Genomic DNA, 13,829 nt, shown 5'->3' with positions numbered 1-13,829 from the left:
TTTTATTAATTTGTTAATGTCTAAAAATGAAATTCCACTTTGACATTATGGGGTATTGTGTGTAGATCAGCAACACAATCTCAATTTAATCAGGCTGTAACACAATGTTTAATTCGGGCTGTAACCGTGAAATGCTTACTTAACACAATAAGAATAACAACAAGGCCATATACAGGGGGCACCGGTACCGAGTCAGTGTGCAGGGGTACAGGCTAGTTGAGGTAATCTGTACATGTAGGTGGGGGTGAAGTGACTATGCATAGGTAACAAACAAACAGCGAGTGTCCGGTGGCGATTTTTATGAATTGTTCAGCAGTCTTATGGCTTGGGGGTAGAAGTATCTGTATCTATGTAATATTTTTGCACCATGCGCATTAGGGACGACAATGGAAATAATTCTTACTTTTTAGGTGATATCCTTGTCACGTTTCTTAAAATGTACAGTATGTACTGCGTTTTTTTTTTTTAACTGTCAAATAAAATCCATTTCGTTAATGCATCCTCTCCTACCTTGCTGTTGAACCATCCTCTCTATTACAAAGCCAGTTGAAGCCAGTCCCTGCCCTGTTACAGGCATCATTTATGGATGTGTATATTACTAGAACATATTATATAGCAACCTGTTTTCCACCATTACCACATGTCATTGGAATTGACTGAAGACTAAAGAATTGAATGTTACATTCATTTTTCTTTTTTTTTTACTAAGTTTCTAAATGAAATAATAGATTTAGTATTTTAAAATGTTGTTGAATTGTAATATATCTAATTGTTTTCATGCATTTTGAGGTTTACTTCTGAAGGCCTCTACACTATGTAATGTTAGTACAAGATGAGACATGGAAGCAACTTGAAATGTGTAACTCAAGACTTTTCTAACTGACAGCAGTACATGTCAGAATGAATACTAATAAGTCCACTTCCTTTTGGAGAATAGAATTGAACTATTGACCTACTTCTCACTTATAACAGTTTTTGTGTTTAATTCAAGGAGAGATTGGGTTTACCCCTGGAGGTGGATCATCATGTGACTTCTGCCATGTTTCTGGAACACTGGCCTTTTCTCAATTGGATTTGCTCAACTCCTGTGTCCTCTCACCTCCTTTTGAAAAAGGTCAAAGGTAATCGAGGAGAGGCGGCAACGATTGGGAACATGAACGAAAATGCACTTGCTGAAATGAGACTCCTTCTCCACATGGATTTAATAAATAGTTGCATTTTTAAAAACACTGAACAAAAATTTAAACGCGGCATGCAGCAATTTAAAAGATTTTTACTGAGTTACAGTTCATATAAGGAAATCAGACAATTGAAATAAATAAATTAGGCTCTAGTCAATGGACTTTACATGACTGGGAAGACTGATATGTGTCTGTTGGTCACAGATAGCTTAAAGAAAAGGTAGGGGCGTGGATCAGAAAATCAGTCCGTATCTGGTGTGACCACCATTTGCCTCATGCAGCGCAACACATCTCCTTTGCGTAGAGTGGATCAGGCTGTTGATTGTAGCCTGTGGAATGTTGTCCTACTCTTCAATGGCTGTGCGAAATTGCTGTATATTGGCGGGAACTGGAACACGCTGTCATACTTGTCGATCCAGGACATCCCAAACATGCTCAATGGGTGACATTTCTGGTGAGTATGTAAGCCATGGAAAAACTAGGACATTTTCAGCTTCCAGGAATTGTGTACAGATCCTTGCGACATGGGGCCATACATTATCATGCTGAAACATGAGGTGATGGCGACAGGTTGAATGGCATGACAATGGGCCTCAGGATCTCATCACGGTATCTCTGTGCATTCAAATTGCCATAGATAATATGCAATTGTGTTCATTGTCCGTAGTTTATGTCAGCCCATACCATAACCCCACCGCCACCATGGGGCACTCTGTTCACAACATTGACATAAGCAGCCTGCTCGCCCCAAACGTCTGCCATCCTCCTAGCACAGTTGAAAACGGGATTCATCCATGAAGAGCACACTTCTCCAGCACGCCATTTGCAATCGAAGGTGAGCATTTGCCCACTGAAGTTGGTCACGACGTCAAACTGCAGTCAGGTCATGACCCTGGTGAGGAAGACGAGCACACAGATGAGCTTCCCTGAGACGGTTTCTGACTGTGCAAAAATTATTCAGTTGTGCAAACCCACAGTTTCATCAGCTGTCCAGGTGGCTGGTCTCAGATGATCCCGCAGGTGAAGAAGCCGGATGTGGTGTTCCTTGTCTGGCGTGGTTACACGTGGTCTGCGGTTGTGAGGCCGGTTGGACGTACTGCCAAATTCTCGAAAACAACGTTGGAGGCAGCTTATGGTAGAGATATTAACATTAAATTATCTGGCAACAGCTCTGGTGGACATTCCTCAGTCAGCATGTCAATTGCACACTCCCTCAAAATGTAAGTAATCTGTGGCATTGTGTTGTGTGACAAAACTGTACATTTTAGTGGCCTTTTATTGTCCCCTGCACAAGGTGCACCTGTGTAATGATCGTGCTGTTTAATCAGCTTCTTGATATGCCACACCTGTCAGGTGGATGGATTATCTTGGCAAAGGAGAAATGCTCACTAACAGGGATGTAAACAAATTTGTGCACAAAATTGGACTGAAATAAGCTTTTTGTGCATATGGAAAATGTCTGTGATCTTTATTTCAGCTCATGAAACATGGGACCAGCACTTTACGTTTTTATTTTTATTCAGTGTAGTATCCTCAAATAAATGTACAGTGGATTGAACTTAACCAATGTCTTATTGCAGATTTGAATGTGCTCTCTAGCAACTTCATATGTGCAAGGCTTCTTGGGGGCCCAATGCTAAGAAAACCAAACATTACTAGGTTATAATGACCTAAATACGAGAAACACCATCTGTGTTTACAACAAAACATCTGCAAAAAACTAACAACAAAAATAAGTGGAGACTTTTGTTGTTTATTAATTCTGACATGCACTGCTGTCAATTAGAAAGGTATGGGAGTTACATTTCAAGTTGCTTCCATGTCTTATCTTGTGCCAACACTAGATGGTGTAGAGATCTTTGATTGTAACAATATTCAAAAACAAAACCTCAAAATGCATGACAAAATAAGACAGTTCAACAAAATAAAACCAATATTTAAAAATGCTAAATTACTTTATAGATTAAATAAGCAAAAAACATTAAATTGTCTTCGGTCAATTCCAATGACGATATCATATTCTAGTAATACACACATCAACAAAAATTATGCATGTAACAGTGCAGGGACTGGTTCAACTGGCTTCTGCCAAAGAATCGACTGGCATGAGGAATATGTTGTAAATTCCCACCAGCCATGCTTGCACCAAACCAATGCTTTTACATGCATGAGAGGGAGTGAACAATTGTACACTTCCGGGGAGGGGCAGAGAACCATAACGCTGCCTCAGGCTCTCATATAGAGGGGACATTGTGACTTTGGGGGAGGGTTATAACTCCCCCTTTTCATCTTTGCCATTCTTATCCCCCTTCACCTGGGCGTTCGTGGCCCGTTTAACCCCCAGGTTTGGGCTTGGTTTTGTGCCATCCTCATTGGTGACCTCTGACCCGGGACAGGGCTGCATGGACTGAACGATGTGCTGCAGTGTCCAGTGTTCCTCCTTCAGCGTGTGGTCGTCAAGGGTAAACTGACCCTGTTTGGTCCGGATCAGCTTCCTCACGTGGGCACACGACGAGAGTGCTTTTCCCAGGTCGTCCACCAAGCTTCTGATATAAAATCCACCACCGCATTCAACATCAAGAGTGAAGAGAGGGGGAGTGAAGTCCTGCAACGACAGGTTATACACTGTGACCGGCCGTGCAGGTTTGGCTTCCACCTCGTGGCCTTGCTTCAGCAGGACAGAAAGACGCTTGCCATCCTTTTTCAGCGCAGAGTACAGTGGAGGAACCTGCATGATGTCCCCAGTGAACTGCTTCAACTTCTCCTCAAAGGCTTCCCTGGTAATGTGATCATAGAGCTTCTCATGAACCACCTTGCCTGTGGCGTCAAGGGTGTCTGTTGCTTTTCCCAACTCTCCAACAGCCATGTATTTCTTTGAACCAGCAAGCATTGTACTAAGCATCTTTGTTCCATTTCCAATCCCAACAACGAGCACACCAGAGGCTGCGCTGTCCAGAGTCCCGCCATGCCCCATTTTCAGAGCTTGCTTCTTCCTTTTTCTGGGATTAGGATCTTTCACACCTGCCTCTTTGAGGAGTGCCTCTTTTAATGAGTTTAAAACATCAGCAGACGTAGGTCCTTCCTTTTTATAAATGGCAAACAGTCCATTTAAAGATTGTAGTTTTGATAAAGAATGTTTAGGCACAGCTACGCCAGTTACTGTACCAGCCATGCTTGCTTTCCAAAACAATGAGGCGCGAGTTGATGACGCAATTTTAACTGAAAACACTTCCGTTTACAAATGCGTCATCATCAATGACTACCAGAAATGTATCAAAACATTATCTAGTTAGCTGGCTACGCACTAGCGTATCCTCCAGCTAAAATAATACTACAGACTACACTATGTAAAATAGTATCAATTGATTATACACATGTTTGGATAGCTGTGCTTTTCGTTATCGTTAGGCAGTTCGCTAGCTAACGTTAGCTATATTACAAAATATTCAACTGTCTGCGTTGGAAGAGGTAACGTTAGACAGACGAGCTGTGTGGGAGGAGGCCAAAAGCAGGACGAGAGCGAAGTCGGAGAGGCCGCTTGACACCTGAGGGGAGGGCATCGAAACGGTAACAGGCTAGCTTAGCGTTATGCTTGCAGCTATTTGGAAGCTTGCCAGCTAGCTAGAGTTGACTATTTTTCCTGTATCTTTACTTCAGCGCAACTGTCAAATCAAACGATGTAGCAAGCTTTCCCCAGTTGTTTTATCCAAACATTGTGCTAGTTAACTATAAATTAGCTACAGGTTGGGAAACCAGCAACACACCTCAGTCACTGTTTATAGTAGTAGGCCGGCAACACCCCTCAATCACTGTTTATAGGAGTAGATCGGCAACACCCCTCAATCACTGTTTACAGTAGAGTAGACCAGCAACACCCCTCAATCACTGTTTACAGTAGAGTAGACCAGCAACACCCCTCAATCGCTGTTTACAGTAGAGTAGACCAGCAACACCCCTCAATCGCTGTTTACAGTAGAGTAGACCAGCAACACCCCTCAATCGCTGTTTACAGTAGAGTAGACCAGCAACACCCCTCAATCACTGTTTACAGTAGAGTAGACCAGCAACACCCCTCAATCACTGTTTGTAGTAGTAGACTGGCAATACCCCTGAATCACTGTTTATAGTAGTAGACCGGCAACACCCCTGACTCACTGTTTATAGTAGTAGACCGGCAACACCCCTGACTCACTGTTTATAGTAGTAGACCGGCAACACCCCTGAATCACTGTTTATAGTAGTAGACCGGCAACACCCCTGAATCACTGTTTATAGTAGTAGACCGGCAACACCCCTCAAATGAAACTCCTCCATCTGCTTCCCCCACCCAAACTATTGATGTCTTGGAACTTGTGCATTCTCCCCCCAGCCAGCCGCAGCCCGGCCTGAGACACGGGTAGCAGGATAGGGAAGCAGAGCGGAGAGGCCGCCGCCACAGCGGGGCCGGCGGACAAGATGGCGGGCAGCCCCGAGAAGAGTGTCTCGGCGCAGGAGTGGAAGGAGCAGGGCAACCGCCTCTTCCTCAGCCGCAAGTACCAGGAGTCGGCCGCCTGCTACAGCAAAGCCATTGTAAGGACAAGGGGTCGGGAGAAGGGGGGAGAGAGATAAAGAGAGTGTGGAGTGTGTGTGGGTGGAACTGAGGTAGTGTCCCAAATTGTAACTTTGCATGATGAGTAACCTCACTCCGAGACATAGAAAGTCAGCTGTCGCTTGTAGCGAAGAGTGTGTGTGTGTGTGTGTGTGTGTGCAAGCGTGGCATACTTAGGAATGGGATAAGGGTGTGAGAAAGGGGGATAGAAATAGTGAATAATGTGTTTGTCCCCAGAAGCGGAATCCCTCAGTGTCTGTGTACTACACCAACCGGGCACTGTGCCACGTGAAGCTGCAGCAACATGACAAGGCCCTGGCCGACTGCAAGCAGGCGCTGGAGCTGGACCCCCAGTCAGTCAAGGCCCTCTTCTTCCTGGGTCAGTGTCACCTGGAGATGGAGAACTACGACGAAGCCATCGGCAACCTACAGAGAGGTGGGCTGGTTACCTAGGTGGCAATCAAGGGTCCAGACACAGAGGGTGCATCTCACTAGTCGAAATAGGCCTCCTATCCCGTAGTCCCCCTGTCCCATAGGCCTCGTGTCTTCTCTCCTTCATCTGTACTCATTTTAAAGAGCTGGACAAGTGTCAAAAGAAATTCCCAATATACATCTACCAGGTAGTGTTAACCAGTCTTTGGATTTCAGATCGGTGTAGATTAAGGAGAGGAAATTAAAAGAGGTAGCTACTAGACTATTGAGATGGAGGAGATGAGATGAGAGGAAGCTACTCGACTATTGAGATGAGGAGAGGAAGCTACTAGACTATTGAGATGAGGAGAGGAAGCTACTAGACTATTGAGATGAGGAGAGGAAGCTACTAGACTATTGAGATGAGGAGAGGAAGCTACTAGACTATTGAGATGAGGAGAGGAAGCTACTAGACTATTGAGATGAGGAGAGGAAGCTACTAGACTATTGAGATGAGGAGAGGAAGCTACTAGACTATTGAGATGAGGAGAGGAAGCTACTAGACTATTGAGATGAGGAGAGGAAGCTACTAGACTATTGAGATGAGGAGAGGAAGCTACTAGACTATTGAGATGAGGAGAGGAAGCTACTAGACTATTGAGATGAGGAGAGGAAGCTACTAGACTATTGAGATGAGGAGAGGAAGCTACTAGACTATTGAGATGAGGAGAGGAAGCTACTTCAGACTATCAAGATGCACCCATCCCGGACACACTCCCATTCAGGAGTCTAGATACACACATCAAAATATATTTATAAGTTACTTGCCTAAGTCTTGACAGGACATTGGATTAAGTCAGCTCTACCAGCTAATACAAAGCTTCATTTTCACCATTATATCATAATAGTTGTCCTTCATTTGGCCCTCAGCATATAACCTGGCGAAAGAGCAACGGTTGAACTTTGGCGACGACATTCCCAGTGCCCTCCGGATAGCCAAGAAGAAGCGCTGGAACAGCATCGAGGAGAAGCGCATTAACCAGGAGAACGAGCTGCACGCCTATCTCACCAAACTCATCCTGGCAGAGAAGGAGAGGTGAGAGATTCTTTCTGTGCTCACCTATAGTTTGTTTCCGGCTGTGTGTTCTATATATGTTGTGTATCAGTGGACGGCTCATAGTAATGGCTGGAGTGGAGTCTAGTGGAATGGTATCCAGCATGTGTTTGATGCCATTCCAATCACACCGTTCCAGCTATTATAATGACCCGTCCTCCCCTCAGCAGCCTCCACTGTTGTGTGTGTGTGTATATAATGTGTGAGCTGTGCTAAGGTTCTCCTCTTGTAGGACAATAGAGACTCATCTGAATCTGTTCCGGCCACATGGTGGGAACACTGTAGGGTTTGGGAGGGGGATTTACACAACATGAATTCACTTTGTGAATCAGAGAATAGCCATTTTGATTTAGTTTGATTTGATTTAGTTTTTCCACAACACTCAAGTTGAAATGAAACAACCATAAACGTGTTGCGCAATCAATTTCCATTAGTCAATGGGAAACCATTGCATTCTCCCAGCCTTGTTGGTAGAACGTCTCTTACAGTTGGGGGCATTAATATAATAATAATATATGCCATTTGGCAGACGCTTTCAACCAAAGCAGTCATATACTTTTCATGCCCGGTGGTCCCGGGAATCAAACCCACTATCCTGATGTTGCAAGCACCATGCTCTAGATGACTGTTAAATAACTGTGTGCTTGGCGTCACCCTGGGAGAGTTTTTTTAAATATATTTTTTTATGCCCCCAACTGTGGTTGGTGTGTAAAACCAGTTAGTCCATCCATCTATAGGCCTACAATCCATACTATCCATTTATATTGCAATACGTTAAGCCTTCATTGTTGAAAGTTACTGAAGTAATCCATACTATCCATTTATATTGCAATAAGTTAAGCCTTCATTGTTGAAAGTTACTGAAGTAATCCATACTATCCATTTATATTGCAATAAGTTAAGCCTTGGCTGGCTGAAGTTAGCAGAGTGATTTGGATGACTTTGGTTCTATCCTCAGGGAACTGGATGACAGCAGAGAGGAACAAGACGCCAAGTCGGAGGAATGCAGAAGCCGACACGACCTCACTAAGTTCCACTCCAAACACGTGAGTCCTAAACCAAGTGTACTAACATCCAGCAAACGTCCAAAGATGCAGGGTATAAACAAATAACAATGGGACAATAAGGACTTACCCACATTCCTTTTAGAATGCTCTCGTAGCCTAGGTTACCAGAAATGGGTAAACAACAAAAGGGTTTTCATCAGCTAAACCAAAGACATGTTAACACAACCTTACTAATCAAGATCTGTTTTTTTCCTCATAAGGATATGCAACAGAACAGGGGTGTTATGCTCCCAAAAACTCTTAGTGGGCACAAAGTACGTGAGGATGGCAGGGGGTGGTCTGGAGGGGGGGTGAGGAGAATTTAGCAGTTGTGCTTAATTCTATGTCAAATTATAATTTTTTGCAAAGATAAGAATAACTCTTGAGCTGTCTGTATCCTCCTGACTAGTGGTAAAATAAAATATATAAATATGCTTCTCTGCATCCCTGCTAAAATCTGGGTAAAAGATTGAGAGGAACGTGAGTGTTATTCAGTACATTTAGTTATTGCTTGCTTTTCTAGTCTACCAACCTTACCAGCAGACAAGCTAGCTACTCTAACTTGATTGATAGCCTGAAATGGTTCTTGGTAGCGAGTTGTGAGGTAGGTGGCTAGTAGTGTGTGTATATATAAAAAGTATTATTTTTAAAGATTTTTAATTTTTGTAATTTTTTACAGGACAAATCTGAGTGGGCACGTGCCCCTGTGTCCCCTATGGGCATGAAGCCTCTGCAACAGAACATGTTTTAAACCTGTTTAAATCGTGTTTGGCCTTACTCTAGCTTATTGCATGTATGTGTGTCTTTCGGAGGAGTTGGGATAAAGCGGAAGTAACATTTTGGTTGGACCTTGTGTACAATTGATGAATAAAGTGATTTTAATTTAGGTGTCACATTTCTCTACAGGACAAGCACCTGTCAGACATGGAGGAGCTCTTCTCTCAGCTGGATGAGAAGAGGAAGGTGAGTGCTCTACTGCCTCCTGCTGGATACAGGATCAGGGGGAGAATCTCTGTGCATTTCCTTGATTCTTCCTCTCCCCTTTCCTCGCCTCTGTCCGAAAACCCATTGGATGAGAAGGTCAGAGGTCCCGCCCCTCTAACCTTCCCATCCAATGGTTTTTGAGAAGGAGGCGAGTAATAGGGAGATATAAATACAAGTTTCATCTTGTCTTCTGATTGGCTGGGTGAAAATGATTCCAAATTGCTCCCACCTGTCCAATCCTCTCAGATCTAGAGGAGCGGCTAGTCTGCTGTGGAGTAGGGGCTAGGGGTTTGGAACTCATCACTAGCCCATACATAATCAATGGTTTGTATTTGATGGCTATCACTCTGGCCATACTAGAAATAACTCTCTATTCCTAAACCCTTAAACAAACTTACCCCCTTCATTAATAACAAATACCAGGTCAGAATGTACAAGACACTAAAATATGTAACTACAGTATACATCTGTTCTATCATGGCTATTTAGTGATAACCTCTGTTTGTTTAACAGAAGAGGGAGATCCCAGACTACCTGTGTGGAAAGATCAGCTTTGAGTTGATGAGGGAGCCCTGCATTACACCCAGTGGGATCACTTATGACCGCAAAGACATTGAGGAGCACCTACAGGTAAGGATTAGTCTCATCAAACCTGACCCTAGGCAACAGCAGTGACTGGGTCAGGTTTGAAAGATGGGCTCTTAAAAATTCTGGGGTGGGTCCTCTTCAGACAGACAACTCTCCCAGCAAATCACGAGGCAGACATGCCAGAAAGTCATGATTTGAAACCAAAGTTTGAAGGCGCAATCTTTGCAATGGTTTTAGTGAAGGTAGTTGATGCAAACTAGACACTTGCAAAATGCACTCATTAAAAATAACCTCAGTGATCGCCATCTTGCTAGCTACTATTTAGTATTGTATTCAAGCGGATAAAGTAGTGATCAGGTATTGATGTAGGCAGTGAAGTAGTTCCTCTATGCCAAACTGACGTTCTGGTACGTACATGTTAAACTGGAACAATTGTGGGAGGCAACCTGGATGTTGCCTCCCACAACCCATGTAAAAGAATAGTTACACATCATTTCTGTTGTAGTATTATTAAGTATTAAGCAGGGGTGAATGTAAGGCGGTATGGTCCGGTACGGTGTCCCGGCAAAATATATCGTGGGGGTACGTTGTACCGGTAAAACATGACACTATCTCAACAATAATTAAAACAAGTCAAGAACTGTATGCCATTACACCACTATCATTACAGCATGTCAGAGACATGAAACATGAAAACGGCTCCAAAGTAGAGATGAGTGGCCGACACGCGCGGTCAGCAGTGGACGCATAAATTCTGTCCTAATGACGATGGGCGAATGTCATCAGACTTTCTGGTGTTTTATGTCACAGATGCTTCTTTCCATTCACCACTGTTTGGAGGCTGGAATTGAAATATACTGTGAGTGGATGAACGCAGGCTGGTAGCCTATTAGTAAAGCAGCCCTTTTGAAGTGACAGCTTGACAATCAGATGAAAACATCATAACTGTTTGTGTTTATGCCACAATAAAAGGTCATACATGTTAAATGACAAATCTTTACGACTAGGCCCACAGAGATGCTATTGAATTAATAGGGATTCAAATCAAATTTTATTTGTCACATCCGCCAACAACAACAGATGTAGACCTTACAGTGAAATGCTTACTTACAAGGCCTTAACAAACAATGCAGTTCTAAGAAAATACCACAAAAAACTAAAGTAAGAGATAAGAATAACAAATAATTAAAGAGCAGCAGTAAGTAACAATAGTGGGGCTATATACAGGGGGTGCCGGTACAGAGTCAATGTGCGGGGGCACTGGTTAGCCGAGGTAATTGAGGTAATATGTACATGTAGGTAGAGTTATTAAAGTGACGATGCATAGATAGTAACAGAGTAGCAGCAGCATAGAAGACGGGAGGGGTGTAATTCTCTGATCAGGCTCATACATTATATTGGTCAGGAGGTTCTGTACCAGGAAGAAATGAAATGTACTTTCAGCCCTGGTATTAAGGTGTTATGTCTCCCATAGGATCCTAACTGTCTTTGTTCTTATGTTTGCAGCGAGTGGGCCATTTTGACCCGGTGACACGCAGCCCTCTGACTCAAGACCAGCTGATCCCTAATCTGGCCATGAAAGAGGTCATCGATGCTTTCATCATGGAGAATGGATGGGTGGAGGACTACTGAAGGAGGGAGGGAGAAAGGGAGAGTAGGAATCATCATTCCAAAAGAAGAACCAGACATAAAAAGACCACAACAAACCAAACAAGTATGATCTACACTTTAAAACTGAGGCCACACCACAGACTGACATACCTTCACTAGGACTGAGACTACACCACAGACTGACATACCTTCACTAGGACTGAGGCCACACCACAGACTGACATACCTTCACTAGGACTGAGACTACACCACAGACTGACATACCTTCACTAGGACTGAGACTACACCACAGACTGACATACCTTCACTAGGACTGAGACTACACCACAGACTGACATACCTTCACTAGGACTGAGACTACACCACAGACTGACATACCTTCACTAGGACTGAGACTACACCACAGACTGACATACCTTCACTAGGACTAAGACTACACCACAGACTGACACCACTTCACTAGGACTGAGACTACACCACAGACTGACACCACTTCACTAGGACTGAGACTACACCACAGACTGACACCACTTCACTAGGACTGAGACTACACCAGACTGACACCACTTCACTAGGACTGAGACTACACCAGACTGACACCACTTCACTAGGACTGAGACTACACCAGACTGACACCACTTCACTAGGACTGAGACTACACCACAGACTGATACTAGGACTGCCATTAAATCTCCTGTTGATCTATACATCTCTCTCTCTGTTTCCATCCTTGTCCTTTTCCCCCCTTTTCTTTTATTGTGTCTCTCAGCTGCTCATACTAGTCAGACCCAACAATCAGGACACGCTACCAAACATTGCACCGAATCAGAGCACATCATCCAACAACAGGACCCAATCAGAATATAGTACCCAACACCTTGGGCCAATCGCTTGAACGTTACACTCAGAACAACCAATCACATTGCAGACTCCTAAACCCAGCGGCCCAATCACATCCTAGACCTCGAGTCTACAAGTGCAGCGATTGACCAATCAGGGCTAAATGTACTCTACTTGTGGTGATGCTCCACAACTTGTCTTCTATTTTAAATCTCCTTTTCTATGGGGAAGAGGACTGTCTGAGGCACCGCCATGTTTTCGCCACTCTCCATTCTAGTCCTCTTGAGTGGCTTGTAGATGGTCCAATGTAGTCCTCTTGAGTGATGGGCCAATTTTAAACCCAACCTGATCTCTTACCACCACAATGCAGCACTTCTCTATATCCTCTTGGAGGGCTGAAAAGACTGTATAAGCATGAGTTGTATAATTTAGAAAGAAACCCTAGCCCTCATCTTCAGTGTTTTGCAGTATGTAGGGAAGCAATATGTGTAACCAATATGATGGAAGGGTCCGGGAAGAGCATTCAAGGCTTTGCGCAAAGGGTTATTGTTTGACCAAGGACGTCTCTAATTTTGGCTAGCTGAGTTTCCACTCATCTGGCTCATACAGAGCTGAGCGTTAATGAATGGGGAAGTGCGTAGCAGTAGGGGTCAGGGTTGGGGTCAATTAATTAAACCCAATTCCAAATTTTCTTTGAAAAGATTGGTTTAAAATTGTGTGAGTCACAGGTGTGTTTTTGATGGCTGTGTTTAATTGTAATGTGTTTTCTCTGGTTTACATGTCACTGAATGTTTTCAGGTGGTGTCCTGTGTGCCTCAAGTGGAGCTTGAAGTAGAATATGGAAGTCAGGCATCTGATTGGCTTTGAGAAGGGCTGTCTTCTCTTCAGTATAACTTACTGCTCGTGGTCTCTTTTGTTTTAATGATTCCACGTTTAGAGCCTTAGTCCAATGGCTGCAAAGCATGGTTGGAGTCGATGACATTTTTCAAGTGACGATTTTAGAATGCAAATTCATGGATAAAAAATAAAGGGGTCATTTTCAATTCGACCCCTCAACCCTGCTGCAAACAGATAATCAGTTTCCTCTTCTCATCATTTCAGAAATCATACATTCCTCTCAGCCATACGAACCTGTTTGACTTACCAACTGAAAATGATTGAATGTGAAATGAACCTGTATATTCCTACCCTCTGCTGGATATGAGGATGCACAGTTATGTTGTGTTAGTCTGTCATGTGTATCAATATTATGTGTACATGTAGGGGTGGGGACATACTCCCCCTAGGCCCTGATTCCTCCTAAGAGAGGGGTGGGAACAGTCAAGTTTCTCTGGAGCCTCATTGGGACTGTGAATGTTCTTTATTTCACTGTCGTGCTGTTATGTCTACCAGTGTTCCAATAAAGGCTACAACAGAGGCTGCAGTGTTTACGTTGATAATCAAGATACAAATGGTCATCTTATTTT

General features: G+C 43.6%; 2 protein-coding genes across 4 annotated transcripts; one reads left to right on the top strand and one right to left on the bottom strand.

Annotated features, from left to right (window-relative positions):
• Nucleotides 1-2,914: 2,914 nt before the first annotated feature.
• Nucleotides 2,915-4,386, bottom strand: trub1 (TruB pseudouridine (psi) synthase family member 1). Its single transcript, XM_038988350.1, has one exon. It carries the CDS (start codon nucleotides 4,351-4,353, stop codon nucleotides 3,451-3,453), a length of 903 nt encoding a protein of 300 aa, XP_038844278.1. The 5' UTR covers nucleotides 4,354-4,386; the 3' UTR covers nucleotides 2,915-3,450.
• A 39-nt stretch (nucleotides 4,387-4,425) lies between these two features.
• LOC120043792 (STIP1 homology and U box-containing protein 1-like) lies at nucleotides 4,426-13,780 on the top strand. Of its 3 annotated transcripts, XR_005476514.1 has the most exons (9): nucleotides 4,426-4,748; nucleotides 5,551-5,750; nucleotides 6,007-6,205; nucleotides 7,111-7,276; nucleotides 8,253-8,340; nucleotides 9,247-9,303; nucleotides 9,838-9,954; nucleotides 11,419-11,626; nucleotides 13,162-13,780. XR_005476514.1 is itself a non-coding variant. In XM_038988352.1 (8 exons), exons 2-8 carry the CDS (start codon nucleotides 5,637-5,639, stop codon nucleotides 11,542-11,544), a joined length of 864 nt encoding a protein of 287 aa, XP_038844280.1. In that variant the 5' UTR covers nucleotides 4,426-4,748; nucleotides 5,551-5,636; the 3' UTR covers nucleotides 11,545-11,721. The 3 variants fall into 3 exon arrangements, 2 of the variants coding, with proteins under 2 accessions (XP_038844280.1, XP_038844279.1); XM_038988352.1 differs by lacking the exon at nucleotides 13,162-13,780 and having other exon boundaries at nucleotides 6,010-6,205; nucleotides 11,419-11,721; XM_038988351.1 differs by lacking the exon at nucleotides 13,162-13,780 and having other exon boundaries at nucleotides 11,419-11,721.
• Nucleotides 13,781-13,829: the final 49 nt, after the last annotated feature.

The sequence above is a fragment of the Salvelinus namaycush genome, chromosome 3 (assembly GCF_016432855.1).
Source record: "Salvelinus namaycush isolate Seneca chromosome 3, SaNama_1.0, whole genome shotgun sequence".
NCBI lineage: Eukaryota > Metazoa > Chordata > Actinopteri > Salmoniformes > Salmonidae > Salvelinus > Salvelinus namaycush.
This window is presented reverse-complemented; position numbering and strand designations above follow the sequence as displayed.

Bases quoted from the DNA above. Each gene is read 5' to 3' on its own strand.
- LOC120043792 (XM_038988351.1), top strand. From the start codon at position 5,637: ATGGCGGGCAGCCCCGAGAAGAGTGTCTCGGCGCAGGAGTGGAAGGAG. The intron at 5,751-6,006 runs GTAAGGACAAGG...GTTTGTCCCCAG, and splicing joins CCTGCTACAGCAAAGCCATT to AAGCGGAATCCCTCAGTGTC. The intron at 9,304-9,837 runs GTGAGTGCTCTA...TTTGTTTAACAG, and splicing joins AGCTGGATGAGAAGAGGAAG to AAGAGGGAGATCCCAGACTA.
- trub1 (XM_038988350.1), bottom strand. From the start codon at position 4,353: ATGGCTGGTACAGTAACTGGCGTAGCTGTGCCTAAACATTCTTTATCA.